At 45.5% G+C, this 17,953-nt stretch overlaps 1 protein-coding gene across 14 annotated transcripts in view; it reads left to right on the top strand.

The window, feature by feature from the left end:
* The window catches only part of PRDM2 (PR/SET domain 2), a 135,667-nt gene that overhangs the window by 82,714 nt on the left and 35,000 nt on the right, over positions 1 to 17,953 (top strand). For 13 of the 14 annotated variants that reach the window (XR_008714979.1, XR_008714978.1, XM_055582643.1 and 10 more), the window contains 2 exons: positions 1,793 to 1,903; positions 8,304 to 12,654. Coding sequence is in view for 12 of the 14 variants with exons in the window: in XM_055582643.1 (XP_055438618.1) it covers positions 1,793 to 1,903; positions 8,304 to 12,654 (4,462 nt within the window). In the remaining 2 variants the exon portion in view is untranslated. Of the gene's footprint in view, positions 1 to 1,792; positions 1,904 to 8,303; positions 12,655 to 12,909; positions 17,608 to 17,953 lie in introns of those variants that run through there. The other variant, XM_055582636.1, reaches the window with a different exon arrangement.

Genomic DNA, 17,953 nt, shown 5'->3' with positions numbered 1-17,953 from the left:
ATCATCAGATTTAGGCTAAGTGCTGTTAAGTTGGCAAAGGGTGAAAGACTCGAAAGAAGAGGCTATTTCTTACCAGATGAAAAGCTGTGTTCATATCCTTGCCCCTTGCAGAAGGGATTGGTTCATCACATTTCCACCTGGAAACACGAATTGGCCAAGATACACACAGACTCTTAGCTTGTTTCCACCAGAGTGTGGTTCCAGTGAAGTACACGCTTGTGTCTCGGGTTCAACTTCAGCTGCCTTTAGAAATGAATGGAGTGAGGTGTTACTAGGAATTTGAGTTTTATATAATTGCAGGAGACATCTTCAGTTTTTTTTTACAAGCTGAAGAGTTAGGGATTTAAAATGGTATTTTGTTTTTTAAGACTAACAAATAAAATGGCTGATTGTTAAGTATCTTATACTTTTTTTCTTGTTGCACCTCTTAAATATTTATCAAAATATGGAGGTGTTTTTGATGGTTAGTATTTGTGTTGTAGTTGATGTTTCTGTTTTTAATCATGAGCTTTGTAGTGGTGATATTTTGTGTCTCTGACCTCATTTCATTTGTTGTCTATGTTTTTATTAGTTACTCTCCTCTGTAGTGATTGTCTACACTAGTGTTAAGGAGAATACCATTTTCCAGAAGCTATGAGTGGTTTCTAGTTTCTAGTCATTTACTAAATCAAAGATGAAGGTGTCAAGAGCCTTGTTCTGAAGAGAAAAGACAGTTCCAGGAGCTGTTGAGGCCTGGTTGGGGGGAGTGTCGCAGAAAGAGAAGGAAAGTTTAGAGGAAGGTGGGTGGAACTTATTCTGAATCTGAAAACTGAAAAACAAAAGCTCCCAGGAGCAAGAAATGTAGAATTTAAAAAATGGAACAGGGTCACAAATTCTGAATAAATCCCAGAGAGGCGGAGCTTCCAAACCTTCAGCATTAGTACTTCTGTAGAGAAAATGGCAACCCACTCCAGTATTCTTGCTTGGAAAATCCCTTGGGTGGAGGAGCCTTGCGGGCTGTAGTCCAGGGTCGCAAAGAGTTGAACAAGCGACTTCACTTTCACTTCTTTTTCATAGTAGTTCTGTAGGGAAATGTTTGTCCATGTTGAACATCTTGGTGACTTTAGTTTATTGTTCCAACTCGTCAGAAATTTGTTGCATTTTGATGTTATCTTTTGAACTCTTCTTACTACTTGGAATGCAGCTAGCATTTCCTGACTTCCATTCTCTGAGTTGTTAATGAAATACTGAATTGTGCTGAACCTAGAGTTGAGTCCCTCCAGACCCTGAGAATGCCGTGCCGGCTGACGGTGAACTATTCAGAATTACTCTGCATTTGATATTTGAGCCGTGGTGTATGGTATGATATCCCTTGCTGTTCAGCAACATCTCTGCTTCTGTTGCTTTACTTTGACAAGTCTGGATAGTTTTTTCTCTGATGTGCTTCTTACAGATAACTAGACTTTCGCCAGTTCCTGTTATTTGTGTGGTGTTGAAATTTAGTGCTCTTCTCTAATTTTCCTTGGACATTCAGTTTTGTTAACTCTTCTGGAATATATTACATATTAGTTTGATAGCTGTTATAAGGGGAAACATTACCCAGGATTCTCAAAAGTACAGGATTTGTGGGTTTCTATTTTCTTTGACATAATGTAGAGGTATTCATATTCATCATCTGTTTCTTTCTTCAGGAATCTGAGGTGATAATTGCCTAGAAATAGTTTGAATTAGTAATTGCCTCCAAAAATTCAGGGTAATAGTGACCAAATGAACAAACAGACAAGCAAACAAATAAATAAATATTGTGTTTCAGGGAAGAAAAAATCCCAAGAAAGTAAAAACAAAGCAAACAAAACCGAAGACATACAGCTGAAGACAAGTGAGCCAGATCCCAGCCCTGCAAATATGAGAGATTCTGCGGAAGGTAAGCTTGGAGTTGGACCTGTAGGATGCGGGCGTGTTTCCCCACCAGCTGCTTTGACTTTGTATCCCTGCAGTGCCTTTCTCAGAATCACCCAAGAACTGTAAAGGGTTAAACAGCAAGAAGGCCGCCTACATTTAATATGGCAAGCTGAGCCTTACTCGTCCCACCTCCCCTTCAGGAAATTATTGAAGACCTTCCTTGTTCAAGATGAAGTTATTCCCTGATTAAAATAAAATGAAACGAAGTGAAATGAAACATACTATGTAACTGTATTTATAAATAATTCATAAAGTTCAGAACCACTAGAACAAATCTGTGATGATAGAGGTCAGACTGGCAGGGACAGGAGGAGCCTTCTGGGGTGCCAGTGCCAGCTGATCACAGTGTTGGGGTGAGCACAGCAGTGTATTTACTTTGTGAACATCTTATCTTGCAATATTCTTCTTTATAGTTTGCACTTCAGTTAAAAACTTACTTGAAAATATCAAACACCTTGGGTTGTATGTGTTAGAATGAAAAGGATAGAGAATGAAGTGTTTCTCTTTTTGGTTAGAATTTAAATTTCTGCCTTATCTCTTTGTATTTCTCCCTATAAAATTTTCTTCTTTAGAGCTTTTTCTAAAAATTAATACTCTAGGCCCTCCATGATGTAAGAATTCGCAGAGACAGGGACTGAAGTTGCTCAGAAAGGCAGGTTGCCCTCTGCCTGATGCAGCTGAGACACCACACTGACCCTCTGGCCAGTAGAAGCGGGGGGTGGGGAACAACGTGGTCTTACATTGTTATGTGGCAAAATCATACAGAGACTGAGCTTGCCCAAGAGTTCATAGTGACCCAAATAGGCTGATTTCAAAATACAGACTATGACTCTTTCAAAAAACATTTGTAGAGAAAAAAAGAAATACTGTAGATGCCTTTTATGATCTTTTTATTAGCACTTTTTGTGGGGATGACATTCTTAAAGGATTATAATTTTATGCAGCATTTTAGGAAGCAAGAACAAATACACTTCCTAGAGTCCTATAAAACTAAGATCTGCCAGCTGATAGCAGGTTTGCTAAGACATTTGTTGGAACAACAACAAAAAGGCCAAAGAACCTTACTACTGGTAGTGGTGGAATTAAAGAACAGTCCAGCAGAACCCTCTCCCCTTCAGCAGTTCAGAACAGTTAATTTTTTTCCTGATATAAGTTCAGGTCCTGTAGAAAAAAAGATACTTAGTGTCTACCTGTTTGTGGAACAGCTGGTCAGTATTTGATTGGGTTGTCAGCATCTTGCGCAGGTTCTGTTTGGCCCTCAAAAAGTGGCCGGTGTGTGGAGCAAGTGGCCAGACTCTTCTGTTGTTTCCCAGGCCATCCTTTAGGTTTAAAACTCAGCAGACCTCAGTGAGTGTATGGACACAGTTGGGTTCATAGAGCTGTGTGCATTTTGGTTCATACTACTTTGGACAGCTTTCAATCTGGAATTATTTACCAATCGTAGAATATTTCCATTCAAAGCTGTGGATTTTGGCTGAAGATAAATTCTGTAAAGAAATTTTTGAGCCTTAGAGATGTTATTCGTTATTTTCATTTCTGTTTTCTCATTTAGGTTTTTTTTTTTTTTTTTTAAGTGATGTACTGGGTCTTTGTTGAAAATGTATTTGAAAAGGGAGTTAGCTCCTGGGGACCTCCATCAGATGACTGGGTTCCGAGTTTGTGGAAAACTCATGCAATGTAAGAAATGCATCTGGAGGAGAGAAGGCTGGAGTGTATGTAGAGGCAGAAACCTCATTGCTAGTGGATGAGGTGGTAGGTAGGAAAAAGTTGGATAGACCTTCTTAGGAAGCAGGGGGAGGGCCAGGACAGAATCGTTGCTCGTGTTAATACCTCATATGCGCTGAGTTTGGAAAGGTTGGCCCTTTAAAAGCCTCCCTTGTCCCATGTATCCAGGCAATCACAAAGTCTGACAACAGGACTCTGGTGTCTTATCTCGCTCTGGCCACTTTTCTCCTGCCTCTTCTGCTTTTCTCCATTGCTGTCTTTCGGTGTAGGCAGCCAGCATCTCCCTCTACTGCCACTGCGTCGGTATTGGTTTCTGCCTCCTCCCAGTCCCTTAATACATACTGCAGCCACGTCTCCCCAGTGGCACTCTTCTGCCTTAAAATCTCTTACTGGCTCCCCACCGCCTCCAGCTCAGTCCACACTCATTTACAGTGTGCTGCATGTTTGATGGTTCCTGCCTAGTTTTCCTCGTCTGTCCTTGCAGCCTCTCCATGATTGATTAACAAAGCCACCAGATATTCCTCCCTTGTGTTTCTGTCCTTAACGTTGTTAACCATGTACTTCCATGCGCTTAACCATTAATTCATTGGAGTGGTGTTGCCTGCTTGCTTAACTCCTGGTAAAGTAGAGCTCTGAAAGGATGAGGATCTTGGTGGCCTTACTGACGTTTTGTCCAGTGAATGAAGGAAGAGCCAGTGAATAGAAACAGGAGAAGTCAGAGCAAGCTGTTTCTTCTACAGAACCTTTCATAACTCTTCAGGCACTTACAGTAAAAAGAGGTGCAATTCTGCAGAGACTTAGGTGGTCCTGCAGAGAGAGCAGTGCCGTGGGCTGTCCCCACCAGCACTAAAGGCTCTGTGATTGCTCCTGTCTCAGAGGCCCGTGCTGTCCCTGGATTCCCTTCTAGCCACTCCCTCATTCCTCGGCTTTCCTCTACAGCTGAACTTGAAAGAGTTGCTTCCAGTCTCCCTGTCTCTCCTTCTTTCTGTCTCTCCTGGCCTTCAACAGGCGTTTGTCCCCACTGCTCCACCAAAACTGTTGCCACCGTCACCACACCCCTACCTGCGCAGATCGCATGTTCTGTTCTCAGCCCTATCTTACCCAGCCTGTTAGCAGTTCTGGATACAACTGATCACACTCTCCTCAGTTTAAGGGCTGCCCCTCTCTTGGCTCTCCAGATCCTCCCTGGCCATTCCTCTGACCCCTGGGTACTGGAGTCAACTGGGGGACACAGCCATTCCCCTATCTGCATTCACTTTGAAGGTGACCTCTTCCAGGTCCCTGCTCCAACTGCTGTTTCTAGTTTGAGGAGAGTCATATATAGCTACTTAGTATCTTTACTTGGATGTCTTATCAGGCACCTCAGACTTCAACACATCCAAAGTAAACTCTCATTTCCCCCCAGTACAAACAAACGCACACAGACCAAACTTGCTTTTCCCTCAGTCTAGTGAACAGGATAACAGCAGTTGCTGCGGAATCTCTTTGACCCTTCTACCACCACCACCAGCCCCTACCCTTCCCTGCCCCTGTCCCACACCATAGTCAGCCAACACACTCAGCTTGTTAGCTTCCTCTCCAGAGTACATCCAGAGTCTGGCCACTTCCCAGTATCTTCAGGCCACTCTAGTCTCCCCCGGCTCCCCTCCTGGAGGGTGTGGTCCACCTCTCTCATCTCCCTGGCCCGCTGCAGTTTTCTGTCTTTCACGTAGCACCGAGAGTGAGCCTCCTGTATTTTAGTTGCTCTTCTGTTTCTCTTTTGGCTTCTTGTTTCCACTTAGAATAAAGGTCAGCAGCCTATAAGTCTCTGCATGAGCTGATATTATCTCCTGCTCTCCTCCTCCTCTCCCTGCGCCCACCCACCTCCAACTTCCTGGCCAATTCTTGAACACATCTGACATGTTACTGACTCACAGCTTGCACATTTGCCATTTCCTCTATCCAGAGGACTTCCTTCCACCAAATGCTGTGTGACTGATTTTCTTTAGATCTCTACTCACCTATCTTGCTGGTGAGTCCTTCCCTGACCACCTTGTACCATTAATCTCAGGTTGGGCTAGACTGGGCTCCTCTTGGGCATTGGGACTTAGAAGTGACTTTAGATTTCTTTTTCATTCTCTGAGGCCCACCTGTTGTTATTGTTCAGTTGCTAAGTCCTATCTGACCCTTTGTAACCCCATGGACTGCAGCACGCCAGGCTTCCCTATCTTTTCACTATCTTCCAGAGTTTGCTCAAACTCATGTCTATTGAGTCGGTGATGCCATCTAACCATCTCATCCTCTGTCATCTCCTTCTCCTGCCCTCAATCTTTCCCTAGCATCAGGGTCTTTTTCAGTGAGTGGGCTCCTCGAATCAGGTGGCCAGAGTATTGGAGCTTCAGTGACTAGTCCTTCCAGTGAGTATTCAGACTTGATATCCTTTAGGATCAACTGGTTTGATCTGCCTGTGGTCCAAGGGACTCTCAAGAGTCTTCTCCAGCACCACACTTCAAAAGCATCAATTCTTCAGTGCTCAGTCTTCTGTATAACCCAACTCTCAAATCCATATATGACTGCTAGAAAAACCATAGCTTTGACTCTATGGATCTGTGTCAGCAAAGTGATGTCTTTGCTTTGTAATGTGCTGTCTAGGTTCATCATAGCTTTTCTTTGAAGGAGCAAGCATCTTTTAATTTTGTGTCTGCTGTCACCATCCACAGTGATTTTGGAGCCCAAGAAAATAAAGTCTGTTACTGTTTCCACTGTTTCCCCATCTATTTGCCATGAAGTGATGGGACTGGATGCCCTGATCTTTGTTTTTTGAATGTTTGAGTTTTAAGCCGGCTTTTTCACTCTCCTCTTTCACCCTTTTTAAGAGGCTCTGTCGTTTCTCTTTTCTTTCTGCCATTAGGGTATCATCTGCATATCTGAACTTATTGATATTTCTACCAGCAGTCTTGATTCCAGCTTGTAAGTCAGTTTGGCCCAGCATTTCACATGATGTACTCTGCATAGAAGTTAAATGAGCAGGGTAACAATATACAGCCTTGAAGTGAAGTGAAGTGAAAGTCGCTCACTCGTGTCTGACTCTTTGTGACCCTGTGGACGAAACAGACCTTGAAATTCTCCAGGCCAGAATATTGGAGTGGGTAGCCTTTCTCTTCTCCAGGGGATCTTCCCAACCCAGGGATCGACTCCAGGTCTCCTACATTACAGGTGGATTCTTTACCAGCTGAGTCACAAGGGAAGCCCTATACAGCCTAAAGATACTCCTTTCCCAGTTTTGAACCAATCCATTGTTCCATGTCCAGTTTTAACTGTTGCATGTTGACCTGCATACAGGTTTCTTAGGAGACAGATAAGGTGGTTTGGTATTCCTATCTCTTCAAGTATTTTCCACAATTTGTTGTGATCCACACAGAAGTCTTTCAAGTAGTCAGTGAAGCAGAAGTACATGTTTTTCTAGAATTCCCTTGCTTTCTCTATGATATTGCAGATGTTGACAATTTGATCTCTGGTTCCTCTGCCTTTTCTAAACCCAGCTTGTACATCTGAAGTCCTCCGTTCATGTGCTGCTAAAGCCTAGCTTGAAGAATTTTGAGAATTACCTTGCTAGCATGTGAAATGAGCACATTTGTACGGTAGTTTGAACATTCTTTGGCATTGTCCTTCTTTGGGATTGAAATAAAAACTGACCTTTTTCAGTCCTGTGGGCATTGCTGAGTTTTCCAAATTTGTTGGCATATTGAGTGCAGCACTTTTAACAGCATCATCTTTTAGGATTTCAAATAGCTCATCTGGAATTCCATCACTTCTACTTACTTCATTCATAGTAATGGTTCCTAAGGCCCACCTGGACTTCACACTCTAGGATGTCTGGTTCAAGCTGAGTGAGCACATCATTCCGATTATTCTGGGTCATCAGGACCTATTCTGTACAGTTCTTCTGTGCATTCTTGCCACCTCTTCTCAGTTTCTTCTCCTTCTTTTAGGTCCTTACAGTTTATCATGCCTATCCTTGCATGAAATGTTCCCTTGCTATTTCCAGTTTTCTTGAAGAGATCTCTAGTCCTCGCTAATTTAATAAGGCTCAGAAGAGATGGTCTTCAAAGTTCCTTTTACATGAAAAATGCAGATCACATAATTTTGGAAAATGTTAGCTCTCGATATATAGTTTTGGTGAAGAAGAAGGGAACGAATCAATTACATTCAAGGCAGACCACTAAGAATATTACCTGGTAGTATGTTGAGCAATTTTCTTGTTTCAGTTTGGAATCATGAAAAATTAGAACTCATGACTAGACAAATTTCAGTATCAGCTATTCCCAACACAGTTTTAAGCAGTACAGTTTCTGTAAACAAAAGTATGTTTATATCTGTGTGAGGAAACACAGAAGAGCCTGAGTTGCTGTGGGCATTTATTGCTCAGATTGAAGCCTCCCTCACTGCCCACTGAGCTTCCTGGTGCACTGCAGTCGTTTGTTGAATGAATGAAATGGATTTATATCCTGTATAACTTCTTAAATGAGAATGTAGAGTGGTCTGTTGCTACAATCTCCCTTATGCATTTTAGATGATAAAGGAAGTAACATGGATAATGAAAACTGATCACCAGTGGCTCGTGTTTGACCTTACTTCTGCCTCCCTGTGCTTTCCAGGCCCCAAAGACGAAGACGAGAATCCTTCCGCTTCCACCGCTGAGCAACCAGCCTTCCCTGAGGAGGCGGTCAGCCAGGATGTGCCTCCGGAGCTCGCCCTCCCTCCCCCTGCCCACGAGCCCCAGACAGGACCAGATGCGGAGCTGGAAGCAGCGCTCTGTGAGGCGAACGAGGTGGTGGAGGAGGAGGAGGAGGAGGAAGAGGAGGAGCTGGAAGAAGAGGGGGACGAAGCAGCTGATGTGCCAAATGAAAGTTCCCTGAGAGAGCTGGAGATCCGGTGTGACGAGAAGCCCGAGGATTTGTTAGAAGAACCAAAAACTGTTTCAAAGGAAACTCGCGCAGACTCTGTGGAGGCATCCCCTGTCATGAAAACTCCCAGAGCCAGAGAGGAGACCAACGGGGATGTGTTTGAAACATTTCTGTTCCCATGTCAGCACTGCGAGAGGAAGTTCACGACCAAGCAGGGGCTGGAGCGGCACATGCACATCCACATGTCCACGGTCAACCACGCCTTCAAGTGCAAATACTGCGGGAAGGCCTTCGGCACACAGATCAACCGGCGGCGCCACGAGCGGCGCCATGAGGCCGGGCTGAAGCGAAAGCTCGAGGATCCAGCCGGCAGCAAGGCGCCCAGCGACGGTGCTCCTCCCCAGGACGACGCACAGCCCCCCGGTCTTGGGCAGGACGGTCTGACCTTGAGCTCAGAGAAGGCGTCCCAGGACTCAGTGACTCCTTCCGTTGTAGAAGAGAACGGCGAAGCGAAAGAGCTTCACCCGTGCAAGTACTGTAAGAAGGTTTTCGGCACTCACACGAATATGAGACGACATCAGCGCAGAGTTCACGAGCGGCACCTGATTCCCAAGGGGGTGCGGCGGAAAGGGGGCCTCCTGGAAGAGCCACAGCCCCCAGCAGAGCAGGCCCCTCCCACCCCGAGTGTCTACGTCCCCAGCACAGAGCCAGAGGAGGAAGGGGAGGCGGACGACGTGTACATCATGGATATTTCCAGCAATATCTCTGAGAATTTAAATTACTACATTGATGGTAAAATTCAGACCAGCAGCAGCACCAGTAACTGTGACGTTATTGAGATGGAATCCAATTCGGCAGACTTGTACGGAATAAACTGTCTGCTCACTCCAGTCACAGTGGAAATAACTCAAAACATAAAGACCACGCAGGTCCCTATAACTGACGATCTCCCTAAAGAGCCTTCCAGCAGCACAAACAGTGAATCCAAGAAACGGAGGACTGCTAGTCCGCCTGTGTTACCCAAAATTAAAGCCGAGACTGAGTCTGATCCTGCCACACCTTCCTGTTCCTTGAGTCTGCCTCTCAGCATATCAACCACAGAGGCGGTGTCTTTCCACAAAGAGAAAAGCGTGTATTTGTCATCAAAGCTCAAACAGCTTCTTCAGACCCAGGATAAATTACCTCCTCCTGCAGGGATTTCAGCCGCTGAGATACCCAAATTAGGGCCCGTCTGCGTGTCCGCTCCTGCGTCGATGCTACCCGTGACCTCAAGCAGGTTTAAGAGGCGAACCAGCTCTCCCCCCAGCTCTCCCCAGCACAGCCCCGCTCTGCGAGACTTTGGAAAACCAGGAGATGGGAAAGCCGTGTGGACTGAGGCAGTTCTAAGCTCCAAAAAACCCAAATTAGAGAGTCACAGCAACTCACCAGCATGGAGTTTGTCTGGGAGAGATGAAAGAGAAACTGGGAGCCCGCCAGGCTTTGATGAATATAAGGTGTCTAAAGAGTGGGCAGCTAGCTCTACTTTCAGCAATGTGTGCAACCAGCAGCCACTGGATTTGTCCAGTGGTGTGAAACAGAAGGCTGAGGGGCCAGGCAAGGCTCCGGTCCAGTGGGAAGCTGTGTTAGATCTCAGCGTGCATAAAAAGCCCTGTGGTGACTCTGAAGGCAAGGAATTCAAAGAAAACCATGTTCTGCAGCCATCCTGCAGTGCTGTAAAGAAAAGGAAGCCCACCACCTGCATGCTGCAGAAGGTCCTTCTCAACGAATACAACGGCGTCGACCTCCCTGTAGAAAACGCTCCAGATGCGTCTGGAAGCGCCAGTCCCTGTAAACCTCTAGATCCAGACCCTGACCGTGGTCTCAACTCCAGCTCGTCTGCCGCTGTTGTCGAGTCTCTTCCTGACATTTCCTCGTCGTCACCTGCCCTGCAACCATCTTCCCTCTCTTGCGGGCAGCTGCCGCCTCTCCTGACCCCCACCACCCCCTCCTCCCCTCCACCCTGCCCTCCCGTGTTAACTGTGGCCACCCCGCCCCCTCCACTGCTCCCTACTGTCCCTCTTCCAGCCCCCTCTTCCGGGGTGTCCCCTCACCCATGTCCCTCTCCACTCTCGAACGCCACCGCACAGTCCCCACTTCCAATTCTCTCCCCGACAGTGTCTCCCTCGCCGTCCCCCATTCCTTCCGTGGAGCCCGTTATGTCCGCTGCTTCACCGGGGCCTCCAACACTCTCCTCATCTTCCTCCTCCTCTTCCTCCTCTTCTTTCTCATCTTCCTCCTCCTCCTCTTCCCCTTCGCCACCTCCTCTCTCAGCAGTGTCATCTGTGGTTTCCTCTGGGGATAATCTGGAAACCTCTCTCCCCATGATATCTTTTAAGCAGGAGGAACTAGAGAGTGAAGACCTGAAAGCCAGGGAGGAAGCCCCATCCACCACTGAGCAGGAGATCGTCCAGGAGACATTCAACAGAAACTTTATCTGCAACGTCTGTGAATCACCTTTTCTTTCCATTAAGGATCTAACCAAACATTTATCCATTCACGCTGAGGAATGGCCCTTCAAATGTGAATTTTGTGTGCAGCTCTTCAAGGTGAAAACTGATTTGTCAGAACATCGCTTTATGCTTCACGGCGTTGGGAATATCTTTGTGTGTTCAGTGTGTAAAAAAGAGTTTGCATTCTTGTGCAATCTGCAGCAGCACCAGCGAGATCTCCACCCGGATAAGGTGTGCACGCACCATGAGTTTGAAAGCGGCACCCTGAGGCCTCAGAACTTTACGGATCCCAGCAAGGCCCATGTCGAGCACATGCAGAGTTTGCCGGAAGACCCTCTAGAAGCATCTAAAGAAGAGGAGGAGTTAAACGATTCTTCCGAAGAGCTTTACACGACCATCAAAATAATGGCTTCCGGAATAAAGACAAAGGATCCAGATGTTCGATTGGGTCTCAACCAACATTACCCAAGCTTTAAACCACCCCCATTTCAGTACCATCACCGCAGCCCCCTGGGCATTGGTGTGACGGCCACAAACTTCACTACGCACAACATCCCACAGACGTTTACCACCGCCATCCGCTGCACCAAGTGCGGGAAAGGCGTGGACAACATGCCTGAACTGCACAAACACATCCTGGCATGTGCCTCTGCGAGTGACAAGAAGAGGTATACCCCCAAGAAAAACCCGGTCCCGCTGAAGCAGACTGTGCAACCCAAAAATGGCGTAGTGGTTCTGGACAACTCTGGGAAAAACTCCTTCAGACGAATGGGCCAGCCCAAAAGACTGAACTTTAGTGTGGAGCTCAGCAAAATGTCCTCGAATAAGCTCAAGTTAAATGCGTTGAAGAAAAAAAACCAGCTCGTCCAGAAAGCAATCCTACAGAAAAACAAGTCCGCAAAGCAGAAGGCTGACCTAAAAACCACTCCCGAGTCGTCCTCGCACGTCTGCCCATACTGCCACAGAGAGTTCACGTACATCGGGAGCCTGAACAAGCACGCTGCTTTCAGCTGTCCCAAAAAACCTCTTTCTCCTTCCAAAAAAAAACTTTCCCACTCTTCCAAGAAAGGGGGGCACCCATCACCTGCCGGGAGTGACAGAAACAACAGCAGCAGCCACCGCAGACGGACAGCAGACGCCGAGATCAAAATGCAGAGCATGCAGGCACCTCTGGGCAAGACCAGAGCTCGCAGCTCAGGCCCCTCGCAGGTCCCGCCACCCCCCTCGTCCTTCAGGTCCAAGCAGAACGTTAAATTCGCCACTTCGGTCAAGTCCAAAAAACCAAGCTCCTCTTTAAGGAACTCGAGCCCCATACGCATGGCCAAAATGACTCACAGCGAGACCAAGAAGCCCAAAGCTGCAGCCAAGAACCATGCAGCTCCCCTCTCAGGCAAGACGTCGAGGAGCCTGCACGTGCGGGCGCAGAAGAGCAGAGCCGTCTTACAGAGCAAGTCGGCCTTGGCCAGTAAGAAACGGACAGATAGGTTCAGTGTAAAATCCAGAGAACGGAGTGGGGGGCCGATCACCCGAAGCCTGCAGCTGGCAGCTTCTGCCGACCCGAGTGAGAACAGGAAGGAGGACGGGAGTGGCAAGCAGGAGCTGAAGGACCTCAGGTAAGCAGAGCTCCAGGGTCAGAGGAGTTCAGAGCTCAAGAGCAAGGGGGGAAAGACAGTTGGAAGAAAACACTTGCCCAGTGGCTCCTTTTCCTTTTTCCTGCACGATTTTGACATAAGCATATAAAGGAAATAGCTGTTGCTTAAGGTGTAGGCAGATGTGGAGGAGGGTCAGTGCTTTGGCTGCTGCAAAGATGGACGCATAGCTTTTATTTCACATGTAAGACTCACAAAGTGGTACCATTTCTTTAATAGGGCCAGTTATGAACTGGATTTGAAGCCATGAAAAGCTCCCCAAAGTACCCTACTATGAAACGGTGAAATTCTCTCAAACTTCTTTATATCTTGGGTGGTATCCCAATGTTACTTGTATTAACTTTACCATCATAGATGTCTTCTTATGTTCTGATGTATTGCGGAGTTCATTAAAACCATATTACAACCTGATTTAATATTTCTGTGACTTAAAGAGTGGTTGTAGCAACTGAGACTACTTTTTATTACTCATGCTTTCTTTTATTGTATTTTAATTTTAAAAATTTGCCTCTTAGTCAAAATAAATCAAAGCACGGTACCCTATTCCTTTTAAAATGCTGCATGTCCGTGTCTTCTCCTGTCCCCCCCACCCCCCACTGGCTCATGTCTCCAAGCATAGGGTGTTAAACAGCCAGATTCCCACGGCCAGGGAGGGATGAGGAGAGAGTGCATGCTGAGGCCAGACCCTGTGGTTCTTCCAGGTGTGGGTGGGGACCCAGGACAAGTCACCCCACTTGTCAGTGCCTTTGTTTCCCCAGTGTGATGTCAGAGCTCATCTTAGATCCAAGGTGATTTCTCTGTTTATTCTGTGTTCTAGGGCAGGAGTTAGGTTTGTTGCGTTGACTTCTTAAACTCTCTACGTTACTTCGCCTGTGAGTGGAGTATACTTTTGGTATTCCTGCTGCTTCCTGCATAAGCCTGCAGGTCCATCTCTGGTGCAGTTATTCATCATCAGCTAGAATTTCTGTGAAGTGTTGAGAAATCCCGTCCTTTCAGAGTGAGCTGTGTGAGTCTAGGCTGTTGGCTGTAACTTTGTGTCTCAGAATCCTTTGGTATTTTAAGCGAACAGAAGCAGAGTTAACGGCGGGGGGCGGGGGGCAGGGGGGCGGAGGATGACTGCTGTCTGGAGAGGTCGCGGGGGCTCGGAGACGCTGTTACCACCACACAGTCGATGAGGCAGAGTTCTTGGTGCTGGTGCCGTAAGTCATGGCTGAAGGTGGAGAGAAGGATCATTAGCCGAGGGCAGACTGGAATGATGGACTGTAGGAATAAAGGATCAGATTTTTTTTGTTAAGCTTCTTCATAAAAGTTATGTAGCTCTCACTCAGCATCTGGTGTCTGACCCTGGCATGTGCGTATACAGCATCTTGGAGCTTAGTCCTGGCGACAGTAAACACCTGTTGATCAGCTGTCCAGACTGCCTGCCAGTAGCAGCCTCACTATGTACCTCCTTGTATTTGGTCTGTGTTCTGGAAGTTCAACAACAACAGGATATTCTTGAGCTGTGCTTTCCAAGGTTAAAGAACCCAAAACATGCTGTCATTTTCACAGACTGTGCCAAAAAACGTTTCCCAAGTGGTTGATGCTTAGAATGTACTCTGTATTCCTCTTTATCTCCAATAGTATCTGAAAGAGTCACTTATTTTGTATTGGATCACATTTATACAGTTCAAAAGTAAAATTGATATGGAAAAATTAATATTGTAGAAAGGAAACCTGAGTGAGGTTCATCCAGTGGTTTTGAAAGGACCCTTAAAGACTGCAGAGGAACCGAAGTGCCTAATAAAATTGTGTCTCTGTTTTTTTGCTGCAGTTAGTTTTAATTATTTTGCTTTGTTTGTGAGTTAACATTGCTGGCATGAAATTTGACCTAAGAGGAAACAAGAATCAGATAAGAGGTGGGTAAATTGTTCTGGCTGTGTATGGTGGCTGCAGGCTTCCGTGGAAGTGGCCACAGCTTTGTGTGAGACACACGAGCTGTGCTGCGGACGCGCCTGAAGGACGCGCCTTTCACAGGGGCCACTTACAAGCGATCGTAAAGTGTTTGGGGGAATTACAAAATGAACGTTCAGTGGGACATCATATTTTGATTATCTGGGCAGAAGAGTGGGCGTTGCTTCAGAGAGCTGTGGTCGTTTCGGTACCTTGTAGTGAAGTTGGTGTAACGCCGGGGTGCTCGGCGCAGGCCTGGAGGATGTAGTGGTCCATCTGTGTCAGCCCCGGGCCCCTAGCAGAGGCCTGTCCTTCGTTCATGTTTGTTAGCCTACATTGGCAGGGAGTTTACTAGACGTCTTTCCTTTTCAGTGTATTTCTACTTTGAAATTTTATTTAGGGGGGATTTTGTAGTGCAAGTTTGGAAATACCCGCTTTCATTCTGTTTTCAGTGTTTTGCTGTACTCTCCCCATTGCGCATTCAAGGACTTACCCCGGAACTGGCAGCACACCCTTTTCCTGTGTGTGTTTCATCATAACTGTGATTAAGGGCTGGTCCTCAATGCACAGGCATTTTACATTCAAATACCGGTTTAGAATTCCACAGATTTTCAAGTATACACTTGCAGTCAGCCGTGAGAACAACGTCAGTTTTCCATCCCACACTGAGGGCTCAGCAGAATTTGCCGTTTGGTCATTTCCTGGAGCACAAGCCATTGTGCCATTCAGGGTGTGAAAGAGGCATGTGCTCCAAATCCTTTTCTTAGGACAAAGCTGCAGAGGCATACTCCTCTCTAGATTCTCCTGTTACAGCTCTTAATCCAGCACACCCTTTATTGGGCTCACCTTCACTGGTCGGGACAACCCACTGGTGGCTTGTCAGTGGAACTGCATTTAGAGCTGTAGCTGAGGGCTCATTTCCCTGGGCTGTAAGACGAAAAAGACAAGGAAAGAGGTATATTTTCTGCTCCCTTCTTAGCCATCTTTAGTCTTTGTGAGTCCCAAGGCATTTTTATGTTCTTCAGTACTGCTTTTAGAGCAACTTTTTTTTTTTTTTTTTTTTTAAATACTGTGCTCCCATTGCAGCCAGTTAAGGACATGTAAATAAGTGATGGAGAAGTAAAATAAAATTCTAGACCAAGTTTTTCCATTTACCACGAAAGTGATTAAAAGAGGAAAACGGTGCTGATTTCTCACATCCCATCTCTGCCACACCACTCCAAGGAGATCGTCTGTGCCCCTCCCAGCACATCCCTGCACATCTTCCTAGTCTGGTGTCTGACCTGTTGCTGTTCCTGTTGCTGTCTTCACATTTGTCCCATGGTCTCCCTACCTTTTCTTATACTTGGTCAGTTCATAGAAGGTTGTGTCATGTCATTTATCTTCAGTTTTCTTATTTTCTAGGAACTTCCTGTAGAAAAGTCCCCCCAAACAGAACAAACCTTAATAATTGACTAAATATCTTGCATGCTCAACGTAGGATAAGCACTACGGCAAAGGATACGAAATCTACCAAGCTTCTGAGACCAGTTGAAGCTGACTCAAAAATTCTAACACACAGCTGATTGCCAGCGGGCTTCTTGTTACCATGGGTAGAATCAGGCACACACTCCTTCGCTGGCACCCAACCCGCAGGCTGGGCTCGCAGATGATTGAGATGCACAGTGGAGGGCGCTGTGAGACGGGCTGGCTGACCCAGCTCCTGGTCCCCGGGACTGGTAACTCAGACCTGAGTGTGGCCCTAGTTTTTGGCACATAGCAGAGAAAGGAACGATTTGAACCTGACCTTGCAAAGCAAGTTCTCTGTTTCATCAGTAGTCCTGAGTGTAGGTTTCAGGGGTGGCAGATTGGATGCACTCGTTTTATAATGTTTTGGTCACACACACCAGCTCTTGATGCCTTTCCTTTAAGTCAGTTGTAGACAGAGGCATTGAGCTTCTTTCTTAGCCTGTTTTCATGTATGTTTGTTGTTTTTTAATCACAAGCCGATTGCCAGCATAATGGAGAGGAAACCAGATTGGATATGGACTCTTTTCTATGCCTCTTCCAGTGTCATGTTTATATATCCAAATGGACATGATCCTCTCAGATTATATCTGGCACTAATTTGTAACTGTTATATTATTGGAAATGGTAGCTGTATGTCAGTGCCCAGGATACATTGCAGGCTTGTGCAGATGTATGTCTTCACATAAGTGTAAATGAATTTACATGTCAGGTTTTACACTTCAGTCTCTAATAGAGATTTAAAAAGCCCAACAAATTGGCCTATTTATGAGTGTATAGGTATCATTTTTCCATGGATTATCTGCCTTCCCCCTGATTAATGATTGAGTTGGTGGAAAATGGCTAGGTTTTATTCATGTTTTTTTGTTGTTGTTCTCAACTTTAAAAGTAATCTACCTCTTAAAATTTGTAGTTTAATACTTGTTTGGTGAATTTGTGCCACTTTAACCCTTTCACTATCATTCCCATTTTGTTACATTTCTGTTATGGGGACTTTATGTTGAAATATTGTATAAAGCATTTGTAGCAGTTTAAAAATAAAATATTTAAAATTATTTAAATTGTTTTGGACGCTTCAATTGTATTATATGTGATTTACATTTTACATTTTTGTTTGAGTTGTTAATCTGGAGAGTGTTCTTGTATTGAAGTTTGCTGTTAGTAATTTTATTCTTGTTGGAGAGTGATATAAAAGACTATTCTAAAGAAAACATTAAAATTTACAAAATGACATACAAAAGGGGTTGTCCTTTGATTTTAACCAATGTAGCCTTGAGAGAGAGAGAGGTTAATAATTATAGACAAGAGTGGTGTTTGCTATGTTTTCCCCTTCCAGCATGAAATAAATCATTTGAGCTTGTCAAATGTATGGAAAAGTTTTTTATGCTGTTGCTAGCAAGCACTTCATGACGAGGGGGAATTCAAATGATGCATTTTATATCATTGTAACCAATAAAAAACTTTCTGAAAGCTGTGAAAGGACTGCATTTTGTACATCATTGGGGCCAGTTAAGGGGGAAAATGAAGGTGCGTGTAGGAGGGGCGCTCACAGGCTACATCGCTGCACCGCTGAAGTGCAGTGCTGAGCCCCCCAGCCCACCTCCTCCCACTTGTCTCTACTTGGCATTGATTGAATATTTGTGAATTCATGTCGCTTCTGTACCACCTCAGGGGTAAACATGCAGCCAGCCGCTGGTGCTAAGTGCATAGACAGAACTTACCTTTGGTAAGAGTGAAATAATTGCCCACGTGGAGTGTCATCTTCTTTTGTATACTTGTGGACATTTCACTCTAGTCTGGAGACTTATTTTTATGAATCCGCAAA

This window comes from Bubalus kerabau, chromosome 5, assembly GCF_029407905.1.
Source record: "Bubalus kerabau isolate K-KA32 ecotype Philippines breed swamp buffalo chromosome 5, PCC_UOA_SB_1v2, whole genome shotgun sequence".
Taxonomy (NCBI): domain Eukaryota; kingdom Metazoa; phylum Chordata; class Mammalia; order Artiodactyla; family Bovidae; genus Bubalus; species Bubalus kerabau.
The sequence above is the reverse complement of the archived record's forward strand: the minus strand, read 5'-3'. Positions and strand labels throughout refer to the sequence as shown.